The sequence below is a fragment of the Caretta caretta genome, chromosome 24, assembly GCF_965140235.1.
Source record: "Caretta caretta isolate rCarCar2 chromosome 24, rCarCar1.hap1, whole genome shotgun sequence".
NCBI classification, from domain to species: Eukaryota; Metazoa; Chordata; order Testudines; family Cheloniidae; genus Caretta; species Caretta caretta.
In genome coordinates, this window is record NC_134229.1 from 17,108,749 (window position 1) to 17,121,426 (window position 12,678).

General features: G+C 68.2%; 2 protein-coding genes across 2 annotated transcripts; both read left to right on the forward strand.

The window, feature by feature from the left end:
- Positions 1 to 5,927: 5,927 nt before the first annotated feature.
- On the forward strand, positions 5,928 to 9,455 carry LOC125625678 (protein NKG7). Its single transcript, XM_048828029.2, is given in 7 exon segments — positions 5,928 to 6,013; positions 6,453 to 6,570; positions 7,522 to 7,554; positions 7,557 to 7,739; positions 8,233 to 8,379; positions 8,662 to 8,796; positions 9,172 to 9,455. Coding segments are annotated over 7 exon segments (681 nt in total). The 5' UTR covers positions 5,928 to 6,001; the 3' UTR covers positions 9,225 to 9,455.
- A 733-nt stretch (positions 9,456 to 10,188) lies between these two features.
- LOC125626094 (lens fiber membrane intrinsic protein-like) lies at positions 10,189 to 12,600 on the forward strand. The gene is made up of 4 exons (XM_075122934.1): positions 10,189 to 10,656; positions 11,173 to 11,322; positions 11,582 to 11,701; positions 11,784 to 12,600. Exons 1-4 carry the CDS (start codon positions 10,206 to 10,208, stop codon positions 11,858 to 11,860), a joined length of 798 nt encoding a protein of 265 aa, XP_074979035.1. The 5' UTR covers positions 10,189 to 10,205; the 3' UTR covers positions 11,861 to 12,600.
- Positions 12,601 to 12,678: the final 78 nt, after the last annotated feature.

Genomic DNA, 12,678 nt, shown 5'->3' on the forward strand with positions numbered 1-12,678 from the left:
GGGGGGGCTGGAGGGGGGGCCAGGGCAGAGCCCCTCCCACTGGGGCAGGTGACGCCGGCCCAGGAGGGGCTGGACGGGGGGGCCGGGGGCAGAGCGCCTCCCGCTGGGGCAGGAGGGGGCAGCCCAGGAGCCCGAGGGCGAGTTCAAAGGGGGTGTTTTGCCATAAGCCCCTTCGGAGCCAATTAGCCCCAGGGTGCAAAGGGGGCACTGGGCGGGGTGCGCTTGTGGGTGTGAGACGGGGCGATTGTGTGATTGCGTGGGGGGGGGGGGAGGTGGGAGATTGTGGGGTTGTGTTGCTGGGGGCGATTGTGTGTGTGTGACTGGGGTTTGCTGCCCGGCGTTGCCCGAAGCTGGCGAATCACCCCCGGGACGCACGTGGCCCCGTTGTCTGACCGGAGAGGCCGTTTCTCCTTATTCCTAATTATTCCGATTCATTCGTTCTCAATCACTCAAATGAAGGCTCCGTTTGTGACACAAGTGGCCCTGAGCTTTGTGCGGGGGGGAACCGACGCCAAATTGGGTGTCCTGGGTGGGACCCGCTCCCCAGAGGGATTTGGGTGCCCAACTCCCCTGGGCACCCTCACTGAAAACGTCACCCCATTGCACCGTGGTGGCCGACTGGGCTGCAGGAGAGTTGGGAGCCGCTGGGCCAGGGAGCGAGAGGGAGGCAGAAAAGGCCGGAGCGCGGCTCCCTAAAGCCAGGGTCCACCCGCCCCCGGGACACGGCGCCGATCGGGCCGGCCCAGCGCCAGAGAGAGACCTTAGAAATGGGAAAGGGGCAAAGGCCGAGCCCGGGTGCTGGGCGGCTTCCATGTGGGAAGAGCCGGTAAAGCTGGTGCGGGTCAGCGTAGGAACGAGATGGCGAAGGGGAAAGGTGACGGAGGGCGAGAAAACCATGCGGGGGCTGGAGGGTGGCCAGAGAAATGCGCCTGACCCATCCCATGGGACGAAAGCAGGGGTTGCCCGATGACGTAAGCAGGCGGTTGGTGTCGTCCAATGAGATGGAAGCACCGTTAACCTGGGGAATGCCTCGCTGGAGGATGCCACGAGGGCCAACGGGGTTCACAAAGGAATCCGATGAGCTCAGGGAGGAGCAGCCCATCGATGGGTGTTAGCCAGGGTGGGCAGAGACACAACCCCAGGCTCCAGCGCCCCTCAACCTCCGACGGTGGGGTGGGGACACAGACCTAGCAAGCTCACCACAGTGTTCTCCTGCAGCTGTCTTGAGATCCTGGGGGGTTGCTGTTCCCAGGGGAGGAGCGGACGAGGGGGTGTCCTACCCCTTCCCATCTCCAGGGCCCATCTCCAGGGCCCTCCTAGGAAACCCAATTTGCAGAGGTGGCTCCCCTAACTCCTTTGCTGGCCCGAATCCTTCCAAGAGTGTGTGGGAGCCGGTCCCCAGGACAGGGACAGAGCCACCGTGTCACACTAAGCCCCCCCCATGGCCTTCCTAGGCCCGCCCCCAAAGAGATGAACCCCAATGCGCGGCTGCCCGGGGCCAGCAAAGTTCCTTGGGCTGGTGTCAGGCCGGCGCCCATGAGTCCGTGGAAGGAAAAGACCTAAAGGGGATGGGAACCCGCCGCCAGGGCCTGGAGGAGATTGAGGACGTCGAGGGTGGGGTGCTGGCAGACCCCCCCCCCCCCCCCCCCGGCCACTAGGGGCGTCACAGGAGACTGGGCGCCGACAGACCCCCCCCCCCCAGCCAGTAGGGGGCGTGACCGGGCAGGCCCCCCGCACGCTCCGGCGTGACTCCGACTCAGCCCCGCTGCGGAAGGCTCTTGCGTGTGTGCGGGACGGGCTCCCGCGGCGCTGAGACGCACCATGTCCGGGGCGGGTCGGCTGGGAACCAGCCGCACATAACCCCGCCCGGGGCAGCTCACCGGGGCAGGGATGCACCCACCTCTGGGGCGGGGCAGCTGGGCCCTGCCCCACAGCGATGCCGCCCTCGCCCTGCAGTGCGGGGCCCCCTGGCGGGGGACGGTTCCCTGGCAGTGGGGGGCAGCTGCGGGGGGGTCTGTGCGCAGCGGGGGCTCCTGGGAAGGGAGTTTGGGGAGATCGGGGTGAAGCCCCCAGATCCTGCTGCCGCCCTAAGAGGCCCCGGGGTCCCCACAGCGTGTGGGGCGGGGGCCACGCCCAGGCTCCCCCGTGGCGCCCCCATGTGGCTGACAGGGACGTCGCCCTACAGAGCCGTCAGCAGGTTCTCTGCCTGCCTCAGTTTCCTGCTGCTCTCGGCCGCCCTGCTGGGCCCCAGCTGGCGGGACGGGGGCCACCCCCAGGACGCCGGGGTCCTCGCCGGGCTGTGCACCAAGCCAGCCTGTGGGAACAGGAGACAGGCCGGCGGTAAGGGGGGGAGGCGCCCCTCGCTCCCGACCCGCAGCCCCCTGCCAGCCCAGCCCTGGGCTCCCCCCCCAGCTCCACCGGTGCCCCTCACTCCCGACCTGCAGCCCCCTGCCAGCCCAGCCCTAGGCTCCCCCCCCCCAGCTCTGCCGGTGCCCCTCACTCCCGACCCGCAGCCCCCTGCCAGCCCAGCCCTGGGCTCCCCCCCCCCAGCTCTGCCGTGCCCCTCACTCCCGACCCGCAGCCCCCTGCCAGCCCAGCCCTGGGCTCCCCCCCCCCAGCTCTGCCGGTGCCCCTCACTCCTGACCCGCAGCCCCCCGCCAGCCCAGCCCTGGGCTCCCCCCCCCCAGCTCTGCCGTGCCCCTCACTCCCGACCCGCAGCCCCCTGCCAGCCCAGCCCTGGGCTCCCCCCCCCCAGCTCTGCCGGTGCCCCTCACTCCTGACCCGCAGCCCCCCGCCAGCCCACCCCTGGGCTCCCCCCTCCCCAGCTCTGCCGGTGCCCCTCACTCCCGACCCGCAGCCCCCTGCCAGCCCAGCCCTAGGCTCCCCCCTCCCCAGCTCTGCCGGTGCCCCTCACTCCTGACCCGCAGCCCCCTGCCAGCCCAGCCCTGGGTCCACCCCCCCCCCAGCTCTGCCGGTGCCCCTCACTCCCGACCCGCAGCCCCCTGCCAGCCCAGCCCTGGGTCCAACCCCCCAGCTCCACCAGTGCCCCTTGCTCCCGACCTGCAGCCCCCACTAGCCCAGCCCTGGCACCCCTCTCGCCCACAGAGACTGGGCAGGATGGTGGGTCTTTAGCCCCACGTTGCCCTTGGTGTCCCCCTAGATCTCCTGGGGGCCCCTGGCATTTGCCTGACCTTCGCCGCTCTCGCTGGCTTCGTGGCCGTTCTCAGCTGCTGCTCCAGGCTCGCCTGCGACTTGCTGATCTCCGCAGCAGCCAGCTTCACCGCAGGTAGCCCCACGTCTCCTCCCTGCCCGGTGCTGGCACACAGAAGGATGTGGGGCGGGGCGTGGGGCTGGTTATACAGGGACCCCTCGCCGGCGCTGAGATGCGGCTGCCTCTGGGGCGGGGCGTGGGGCTGGTTCTATAGGGACCCCTTGCCCGGCACTGAGATGCAGCTGCCTCTGGGGCGGGGCGTGGGGCTGGTTATACAGGGACCCCCTCGCCGGCGCTGAGATGCGGCTGCCTCTGGGGCGGGGCTGGTTATACAGTGACCCCTAGCCGGCCCTGAGATGCGGCTGCCTCTGGGGCGGGGCGTGGGGCTGGTTCTATAGGGACCCCTTGCCCGGCACTAAGATGCGGCTGCCTCTGGGGCGGGGCTGGTTATACAGTGACCCCTCACCAGCGCTGAGATGCAGCTGCCTCTGGGGCAGGGCACAGGGCTGGTTATACAGGGACTCCTTGCCCGGCACTGAGATGCGGCTGACTCTGGGGCGGGGCATGGGGCTGGTTATACAGGGACCCCTCGCCGGCCCTGAGATGCGGCTGCCTCTGGAGCGGGGCTGGTTATACAGTGACCCCTCACTGACGCTGAGATGCCTCTGGGGCTGGGCGCGGGGGCTGGCTGAAAAGCAGGTCCCTGGGGATGGCCCTAGGCAGTTGTAATTCTGCCCCACTTGGCTCTAGGGCTGTCTGGTTTAACTGCCATGGTGCTGTATACGCTGGCTGAGCCCGGCCATGCGGCCACGCTGAATATCACCTGGATCTTCTGCCTGGCCAGTTCACTCTGTCCATAGTGAATGGTGAGTGAGGGAGCGGGGGGTTGGGGGGGGCAGGCCATGGGGGCAGGGCTCCCTCATCTGTCATCTCTACAGCGGAGCACCTTCCCAGGGCTGGGGTATCTCCCCCTCCAGCCTCCAAAGCACCTTGGGGGCTGGTTATCCAGGGATCATTCACTGAGCACTGAGATGCGGCTGCCTCTGGGGTGGGGCACGGGGGCGGGTTATCCAGGGACCCCTTGCCCGGTGCTGAGCTGTGTTCTTTTCTCTCGTCTATTCAGGTGTTTTCAGCTTGCTCACGCATGTCCTGTACCCCGAGCCGGGGCCCCAGCGCTGCCCATGCCCCGTCCCCGGCGGGCGAAGCCAGTGACCGGCCTGGAGACGGACCCTGGGCGTGGGGCGTGGGGTGGGGTGTGTGTGTGTCCCTGCCGCCCCCTGCTCGCCCTGCTCTATATGTGGGCGACCCCTCCGCTCCCAGGGCCCCGGCTCAAGGGGGACCCTGCAAAAATAAATCACTGGCAGCGACCTGCAACTCCGGGCTGCTGACAGCCCCCTGGGGCAGCAGGGCTCAGGCCGGCTTCGTGCCCTGGCCCCACGCTGCTCCCCGAAGCGGCCAGCTGCTGGCATGTCTCTGTGGCCCCCGGCACCGTCCCCGGTGGTGCTTGTGGGCACGGGTAGCGTCCCCCCCGGCAGAGGCAGGGCCAGGGCAGGCGGCCGGCTGAGCCCTGCTGTGCCACCGGCCGGGAGCCACCTGTGATAAGCACCTCCCGGCCCTAGTCTTCACCTCGCACCCCAACCCCGGCCCCAGAGTCAGCATCCCCCTCCTGCACCCAACTCCCTCCCAGAGCCCGCACCCCCTCCTGCACCCCAACCCCGGCCCCAACCCGGAGCCCCCTCCTGCACCCAACTCCCTCCAAGAGCCCGCACCCCCTCCTGCACCCCAACCCCAGCCCCAACCCGGAGCCCCCTCCTGCACTCAACTCCCTCCAAGAGCCCGCACCCCCTCCTGCACCCCAACCCCGGCCCCAACCCGGAGCCCCCTCCTGCACCCAACTCCCTCCAAGAGCCCGCACCCCCTCCTGCACCCCAACCCCGGCCCCAACCCGGAGCCCCCTCCTGCACCCAACTCCCTCCAAGAGCCCGCACCCCCTCCTGCACCCCAACCCCAGCCCCAACCCGGAGCCCCTTCCTGCACCCAACTCCCTCCAAGAGCCCGCACCCCCTCCTGCACCCCAACCCCCTGCACCCCAATCCCCTGCCCATAGCCCCCTCCTGCACCCAACTCCCTCCCAGAGCCCGCACCCCCTCGTGCACCCCAACCCTTGCCCCCGCCCAAAGCCTCCTCCTGCACCAAGCTCCCTACCAGGAAAGACTTGTACACAGGGGCCTCACCAAATCTCATCACCCCTGGCCCACGGGACAGTTAATCCGGCCCTGCCCATCCCGGCCAGCAACACCCAAGGCGCTGTGCTGGGCCCACCCGGTCTCTCGGCCCTTGGGGGGAGGCTTTGGCTCCGTGTCTCCTTCGCTTTGGCAATTTTCTCACCCTCCCCACCTTGGAAACGTGTATTAGCCACAGAACAGCAGCGGCGGCTCTGGCTGGTGTCACCCAAACACCCCCCCAGGAGACCCCACTCCCTGCCCAGGGAGAGAACCCAGGAGTCCTGGCTCCCAGCCTCCCCTGCTCTAACTACTCGACCCAACTCCCCTCCCAGAGTGAGGAGAGAACCCAGGAGTCCTGGCTGCCAGCCCGGAAGCAGCCATCATCCCATTGAAGCCAGAGTGGGGGGGTGGAGGGGATTTCTTGTCCCCTTGTCACTGGCGAGTCACTGAGCTGTTTCTGCGAAGCCCCCCCAAGAACCACAGAGACAGGAAGTGGGGGGAGGCGGCCGGATGCAGAGAGAGAAACAGCTCAGAGAGCCAGCGAGAGAAAGGGCGGGGTGTGAGAATGGACAGATGGGTATGGGGGGGGGATAGGTTGATAAAGGATAGATATGGGGTACTCAGGGATGGATGGAGTACAAAGGGATCAGGGTACACAGGGATGGTTAGAGGGATGGATGGGGTACACAGGGATCGGGGTACACAGGGATGGTTGGAGGGATGGATGGGGTACACAGGGATTGGGGTACACAGGGATGGTTGGAGGGATGGATGGGGTACACAGGGATTGGGGTACACGGGGATGGTTGGAGGGATGGATGGAGGTACACAGGGATCGGGGTACACAGGGATGGTTGGAGGGATGGATGGGGTACACAGGGATCAGGGTACACAGGGATGGATGGATGGGGGTACACAGGGATTGGGGTACACCGGGATGGATGGGGTACACAGGGATGGGGGTACACAGGGATGGACACATACTGCCTCCTCGGACACTCACTCTCCTCACCCAGCCCCACAAGTTGCTTCCTGCTACATATCAGCCCCGCCCCCGTGACCCCACCCGCCGGGGGGGGGGACAGCCAGGACGTGGGTGCAGCCGCACAGACTGTGCAGGGGACACCCAGGAAGGTAAGGACACATCACGCTCTGCTCCCCCCAACCCCTGCCATCAGCTACGCTCTGGGACCCTCTACACTAAGATGCCTGCAACCATTAGACCCCGCTCCCCTTCCAGAGCCAGGGAGAGCACCCAGGAGTCCTGGCTCCCAGCCCCCTACTCTAACCACTAGACCCAACTCCCCTCCCAGAGCTGGGGACACAACCCAGGAGTCCTGAGCCGTGTGGGTCATGTGGTGGGTCCCCAGTAGCGGAGAGGGGCTGGGGGGGAGAGTCCATGGGGTGGTCATCCGGGGCAATGTGAGGAAGAGGGATGAGGAGCCAGATACTGGGCTGGGGGGTCCATGGGGCTGAGCCGGGGCAGCAGGCAGGGGGCGGAGTGGGATACCAGGCTAGGAGGGTCCATGGAGCTGATCTGGGGCGGCAGCGAGTGGGCAGGATACCGGGCTAAGAGGGTCCATGGGGCTGATCCCCAGGGCGGGGGCCGCAAGCTGGCTGAGGGGGGCTGGGTTTGCGTGGGTCCCAGGCTGACAGGAAGGTGTAAGAACAGCTCGGGGAAGTGGCTGGGGTGTGAAAAGCAGTTGCGGAGAGCTACGCTAACCACTAGAGAACACTCCTCCCTGCCCCCACTGGGGCTAGAGAGAGACCCAGGCGTCCTGGTTTCCAGCCCCCCTCACTCCCTCTAGCTGCTAGGCCTCACTCCCGTCCCAGAGCCAGGGAGAGAACCCAGGAGTCCTGGCTTCCAGCCTCCCTCCCTCTAACCACTGGCCCCCACTCCCCTCCCAGAGCTGGGGATAGAACCCAGGAGTCCTGGCTCCCAGCCCCCCCACTGCAGCAGTTTGACTCAGCGGGGCCCAGCTGGGATGCTGGGCTGGGGGGTGGGGAAGGGGCTATGACAGCGAAGGGGCAGGGGTGTCCCCCAACACCAGGGCTCATGCACCCAGCTCGGGGTTCCTCTTGCAGGTCCGGTAGCCAGGACGCTGCCTGGTGGCCCGGCTCGCGGGAGATGCAGGCCTGCGGCGTGGGGAGCTGCCTCCTGGCCACGCTCAGCCTGGTGCTGCTCTGCGTGGCTCTGTCCACCGACTACTGGCTCGTGGCCTACGGCCCCGGGGGCACGGCCCACAGCGGGCTCTGGCAGGAGTGCGTGGCCAATGCGTGCAGGAGCCCAGACCGCATCACCGGTGAGGAGACGGCCGGGGCTGGGATGCGGCCCCCTCTGGGGTGTGGCGTGGGGGGCTGATTTTCCAGGGGCCTCTCACCCAGCGCTGGGATGCGGCCACCTCTGGGGTGTGGCGTGGGGGGCTGATTTTCCAGGGGCCTCTCACCCAGCGCTGGGATGCGGCCACCTCTGGGGTGTGGCGCGGGGGGTGTTTATATGGGATCCCAGGCCTGGTGCTGACACATGGCCATCACTGGGGTCAGGAAGGGGGCTGGTTTTCCAGGGGCCCCTCACCCAGCTCTGGGATGCGTCCCCCTCTGGGCTGGGGCGGGGGGGCTGGTTACAAAAGGACCCCTCACTGGGCGCTGAGATGTGGCCCCTCTGGAATGGGGCTTGGGGCCCCTTGCCCAATCCTGGAGCGTACAGACAGCTGTGCCGATGCCCCTCACTCCCGACCCGCAGCCCCCCGCGCTCCACCCCCCTCGTTAACCCTTCGTGTCCCTGCCCCCCCACAGGGTATATACAAGCCACACGGGCCTTCCTGATCCTGGCCACGCTGGCCACCGCCGCGTCCGTCCTGTTCCTCCTGGTCTCCCTCACGTCCTGCCTCCACAGCCCTGTGAGCACCTACCTCCTGGCTGCCATCACTGGCTTCGCCGCCGGTAGGGACTGGGCTCGGGGCCTGTCCCCTGGGGGAGGCGGGGGCTGGTCCGGCCACAGGGCGGGAGGGGGGTTGGCCGGGGGGGGGGCAGGGAATGGGGCACGGGACCTGTCCCCTCTAGGGGGTGCCAGCTCTCATCCAGCCCCAGGGTGGGGGACTGGCTGTCTCAGGGGGTCCGATCTGGCCCCACTGGGGGAAGGGATGCTGTCTCAGGGGGTCCGATCTGGCCCCATGGGGGGGAGACTGGCCGGCTCGGGGGCTCTAACCCCTCCCCCCCCCGCAGGCAGCTGCACCCTCATTGCCATGGGGGTGTTCAGCGGCGAATCGTGGCACAAGAACTCGGACAGGATGATCCAGCTGACCTTCGAATGGTCCTTCTACCTGGGCTGGGCCGCCCTGCCGCTGCTGGGCCTGGGCGGTGAGCGCCGGGCCGGGGAGGGGGCGCTGTGGGGAGCGGGGTGCTAGGGGGCATGGTGGGAGGGGGCGCCCTGGGAAGCCAGGGCAGGGAGTCACGGCAGGGCAGGGTGCTGGGGGGAGAGGCCAGGGGATGGGGTGCTGTGGGGAGCGGGGCAGGAAGCCATGGGGGAGCAGGCGGCGGGGGAAACTGGGGTAGTGGGGGGCAGGGGTGCTGTGTTGGGGGGAGGAGGCTGGGGGGCTGCAGGGAGGGGATGCTGCGCAGGGCGAGGGGAGGAAATCGGGGGAGGGGGCGGCACTGTGAGGGCAGGGCGCTGTGGGGCAGGGGGTACTGGAGGGGGCTGGGGGGCTGTCTCCAATCTCCCCCATCTCCCCGCAGGTGCCTTCGCCCTTGTGGCCCACAAGCGCCACTCGGGGTACGAGAGTGTGTGACCGGAGACCCGGAGATATGGGGGACTGGATAGACCCCCACAAAAGGCCGCTGCTGTCCCCTGCTGGAATGGAGCCGGCAGCCCTAGAGGGGAAAGGCCCCGTGCCCCATTCCCTGCCCCAGCCAGTCCCCGCCCGCTGCCGTGGGGTGGAGGGCTCCCGTCCGTTGTTTTAGGGTCTGTTCTTCCTCAGGCCTTTTCCTGCTTTGAAATAAATTGTACCTCTGCATCCAAACCCCGTCTCCCCCCAGTTACCGGCCCCAGAGCGGGGATCGGGCCGGGTGGGCCCCGGGGCTGATCGGGGGGCAGCCTGGAGCACGGGGGTTCCAGAATCTTGGGGTTACCATGGGAGTCAAGACGTGATTAGAGCCAGGGGAGGGGGAGCCTGGCTCTTTGGCTCTAACGATTAGGACAGACCCCGAGGGATACCTGTCCAGTGCCCAGCGGTGGGGAGTCCCGGGGGTTAACCCCCCCCCCAATGCCCAGCGGCAGGGAGTCCCGGGGGTTAACCCCTCCAATGCCCAGTGGCAGGGAGTCCCGGGGGTTAACCCCGCAAATGCCCAGCGGCAGGGAGTCCTGGGGGTCAAGCCCGCCAGTGCCCAGCGGCAGGGAGTCCTGGGGGTTAACCCCACCAATGCCCCCTGGTGGGCAGTCCTGGGGGTTAACCCCGCCAATGCCCAGCGGTGGGCAGTCCTGGGGGTTAACCCCGCCAATGCCCAGCGGTGGGCAGTCCTGGGGGTTAACCCCGCCAATGCCCAGCGGCAGGGAGTCCTGGGGGTTAACCCCGCCAATGCCCAGCGGCGGGCAGTCCTGGGGGTTAACCCCGCCAATGCCCAGCGGCGGGCAGTCCTGGGGGTTAACCCCGCCAATGCCCCGCGGTGGGCAGTCCTGGGGGTTAACCCCGCCAATGCCCAGCGGCGGGCAGTCCTGGGGGTTAACCCCGCCAATGCCCCGCGGTGGGCAGTCCTGGGGGTTAACCCCGCCAATGCCCAGCGGCGGGCAGTCCTGGGGGTTAACCCCGCCAATGCCCCGCGGTGGGCAGTCCTGGGGGTTAACCCCGCCAATGCCTAGCGGCAGGGAGTCCTGGGGGTTAACCCCACCAATGCCCCGTGGTGGGCAGTCCTGGGGGTTAACCCCGCCAATGCCCCGTGGCAGGGAGTCCCGGGGGTTAACCCCGCCAATGCCCCGTGGCAGGGAGTCCCGGGGGTTAACCCTACAGGTTTTTCAGCGTTTCTGTGCCTGGTCCCCCCTGTCTATGATGGGCTCCAAGCTGGGGGCGGCCGGGCTCTGTTTCTCCTGCGTGGCGACCGTCCTGCTGGCGGTATCCGCTGCCACCGAGTCCTGGCTCCGGCTCTGGGTCCTGGGCATCATCATTCACCGGGGTCTGTGGAGGGAGTGTCAGCTGGAGGCCTGCACCCCCCTCCAGGGCCAGCGAGGTAGGGACATCGGGTTAACCCTGCTCTTATCCAGTGGCAGGGAGTCCCACTGGTTAAACATGCTCTTATCCGGTGGCATGGAGTCCCACGGGTTAACCCAGCTCTTACTTAGTGGCAGGCCGTGACCCGGCTTAACCCTGCCAATTTAAGGCCCAGTGGTGGGGAGTCCTGCATGCTCCATCATCAGGGAGTAGCTGCATGGGGAAGCTGACTGAAGGAAGAGTGGGGGGCTCAGCTCTACCCCCAAGGAGCAAGCCCTGGGTTCGGGGGGGGGGCAGCTCCCCCTTTTCCTCCCCACTTTGCTGCTGTCAATGCCCCGTGCATGGAGTGTTGGGGCCATCCACATGGGGACACGGCAGGGCATGGGGAATAGTCCGGGGGCTGGGTCGAACCCGGACCAGGTGCGGCGGGACCCCAGGGCAGGAGTTGGGGGGGACCCCAGGGCGTACAGACGGGTGGGGGTGACAGGGCGAGCTCTCACTGACCCCCTCCATTTCTGCTCCCCCCCGCCCGCAGCGTATGTGGGAGTATCACGGGGCTGCCTGGTTCTGGCCCTCGTGGCCAGCTACCTCTCCGTGGTGTGTGGGGCCCTGGCGCTCGCCCCCCGCCCGGCCCCCAAGAGACTCGACTGGGCCCGGGGGGCTGCTGCTCTCTGCTTCCTCACAGGTAAGGGGAACCCCCCAAATCGCTCTCCTGCCCTCTGACCCCCAAACTGCCTCCCCCCTTCCCAGCCCTCCTGACCCCCAACATCTTTCTACCCCCCACCCCACCCTCTGACCCCAACTCCTCCCCTGCCCCATCCCCTCTTTCCACACTCCTGATCCCCACCCTCCTGCCATCTGACCCCCCCCCAGTTCCTCCAGTTCCCCCCACCTTGACTTCCCACCCCCCAGTTCTCCCCAGCCCCACATCTTGTGTCTCGCAGGCACCTTGGCCGTGGTGGCTCTGGGCTGTTTCATGGGCGGATCGGCCGGGGAAGCTGGTGGCAGCTGGGCCTGGTCGCTGGCCGTGGGCTGGGCAGCGGTGCCCGCGGCCGGGTTGGCAGGTGAGCGCCCGGGGGGCGAGGCTGGGGGGGGCACGGAGGAGAAGCGTCTTTCAGCCACGCTGACCCCCCCGATCTGTTCCAGGCACCTGCCACTGCCAGGCCCGGCGGAGGGAGCCACGCTGGCACAGCGGCCCGAGAGGATCGCCCGGCTCGGCGTGATGCCCCCCAAGGCGCTGGGTCCCCCCGTCTGGCCCCCCAAGCGGAGCTATTAAACCCCGTCTGCCGGCCAGAGGCGCCCCGCGGGACTCGGACCGACTCGGCGCCGCTGGTGGTGGGATGCAGCCACCTCTGGGGCGGGGCAGCTGGGGAACAGCCGCGTAGAACGGGCACGGGGGGGTCGATTGCCCGGCGCTGGGGTGAACCCGGGGGCAGCAAACGGACCCGGCTTGGCGGGGGGGGCCGGGGGGGCAGGAACCCGGAGGGGGGAGGAGCAAACAGCCCGGACGCCTGGGTTCCCTCCCGAGGGGGCGGGGCTCCAGGGCTCAGGCAGGGTCCCGCCCCGTCAATCTTCAGCCGGGGGCGGCAGAGGCCCGCCCCTCGTGAGTGGCCGCGGGCGCCTGCGTCACGCCGCGCGGCCCGGCGCGTCACGAGGTCAGGCAGCCATTGAGCGGCAGGGGCCCATGCTGCACGCCGATTGGCCGGTGGGTTGAGGCCCGCCCATGGGGCACGGTGATTGGTTTCATGAGAGGCACTGCCCCCTTCGGGATTGGTCAGAAGTTTAAGGCCCGGTCTGGCCGCCGCGATTGGCTGTTTTCGAACCTGTACACGTTCTGATTGGTCGTCTTCGCTCCATCCACCCAATGATAGCGCGGATTGGATTCTTTCTCCTGATTGGACTACCGCGCGGCCTGGCTGCGACTGGCTGAACGCCCCACATGCCGCGTTCCCATTGGCGGAGCCTGAGGTCGCGCCTCCGATTGGATCTCTGGGCTGCCTGCCCTTCAGCCTATTGGCCGGAGTTCTCCAGCCCCGCCCCG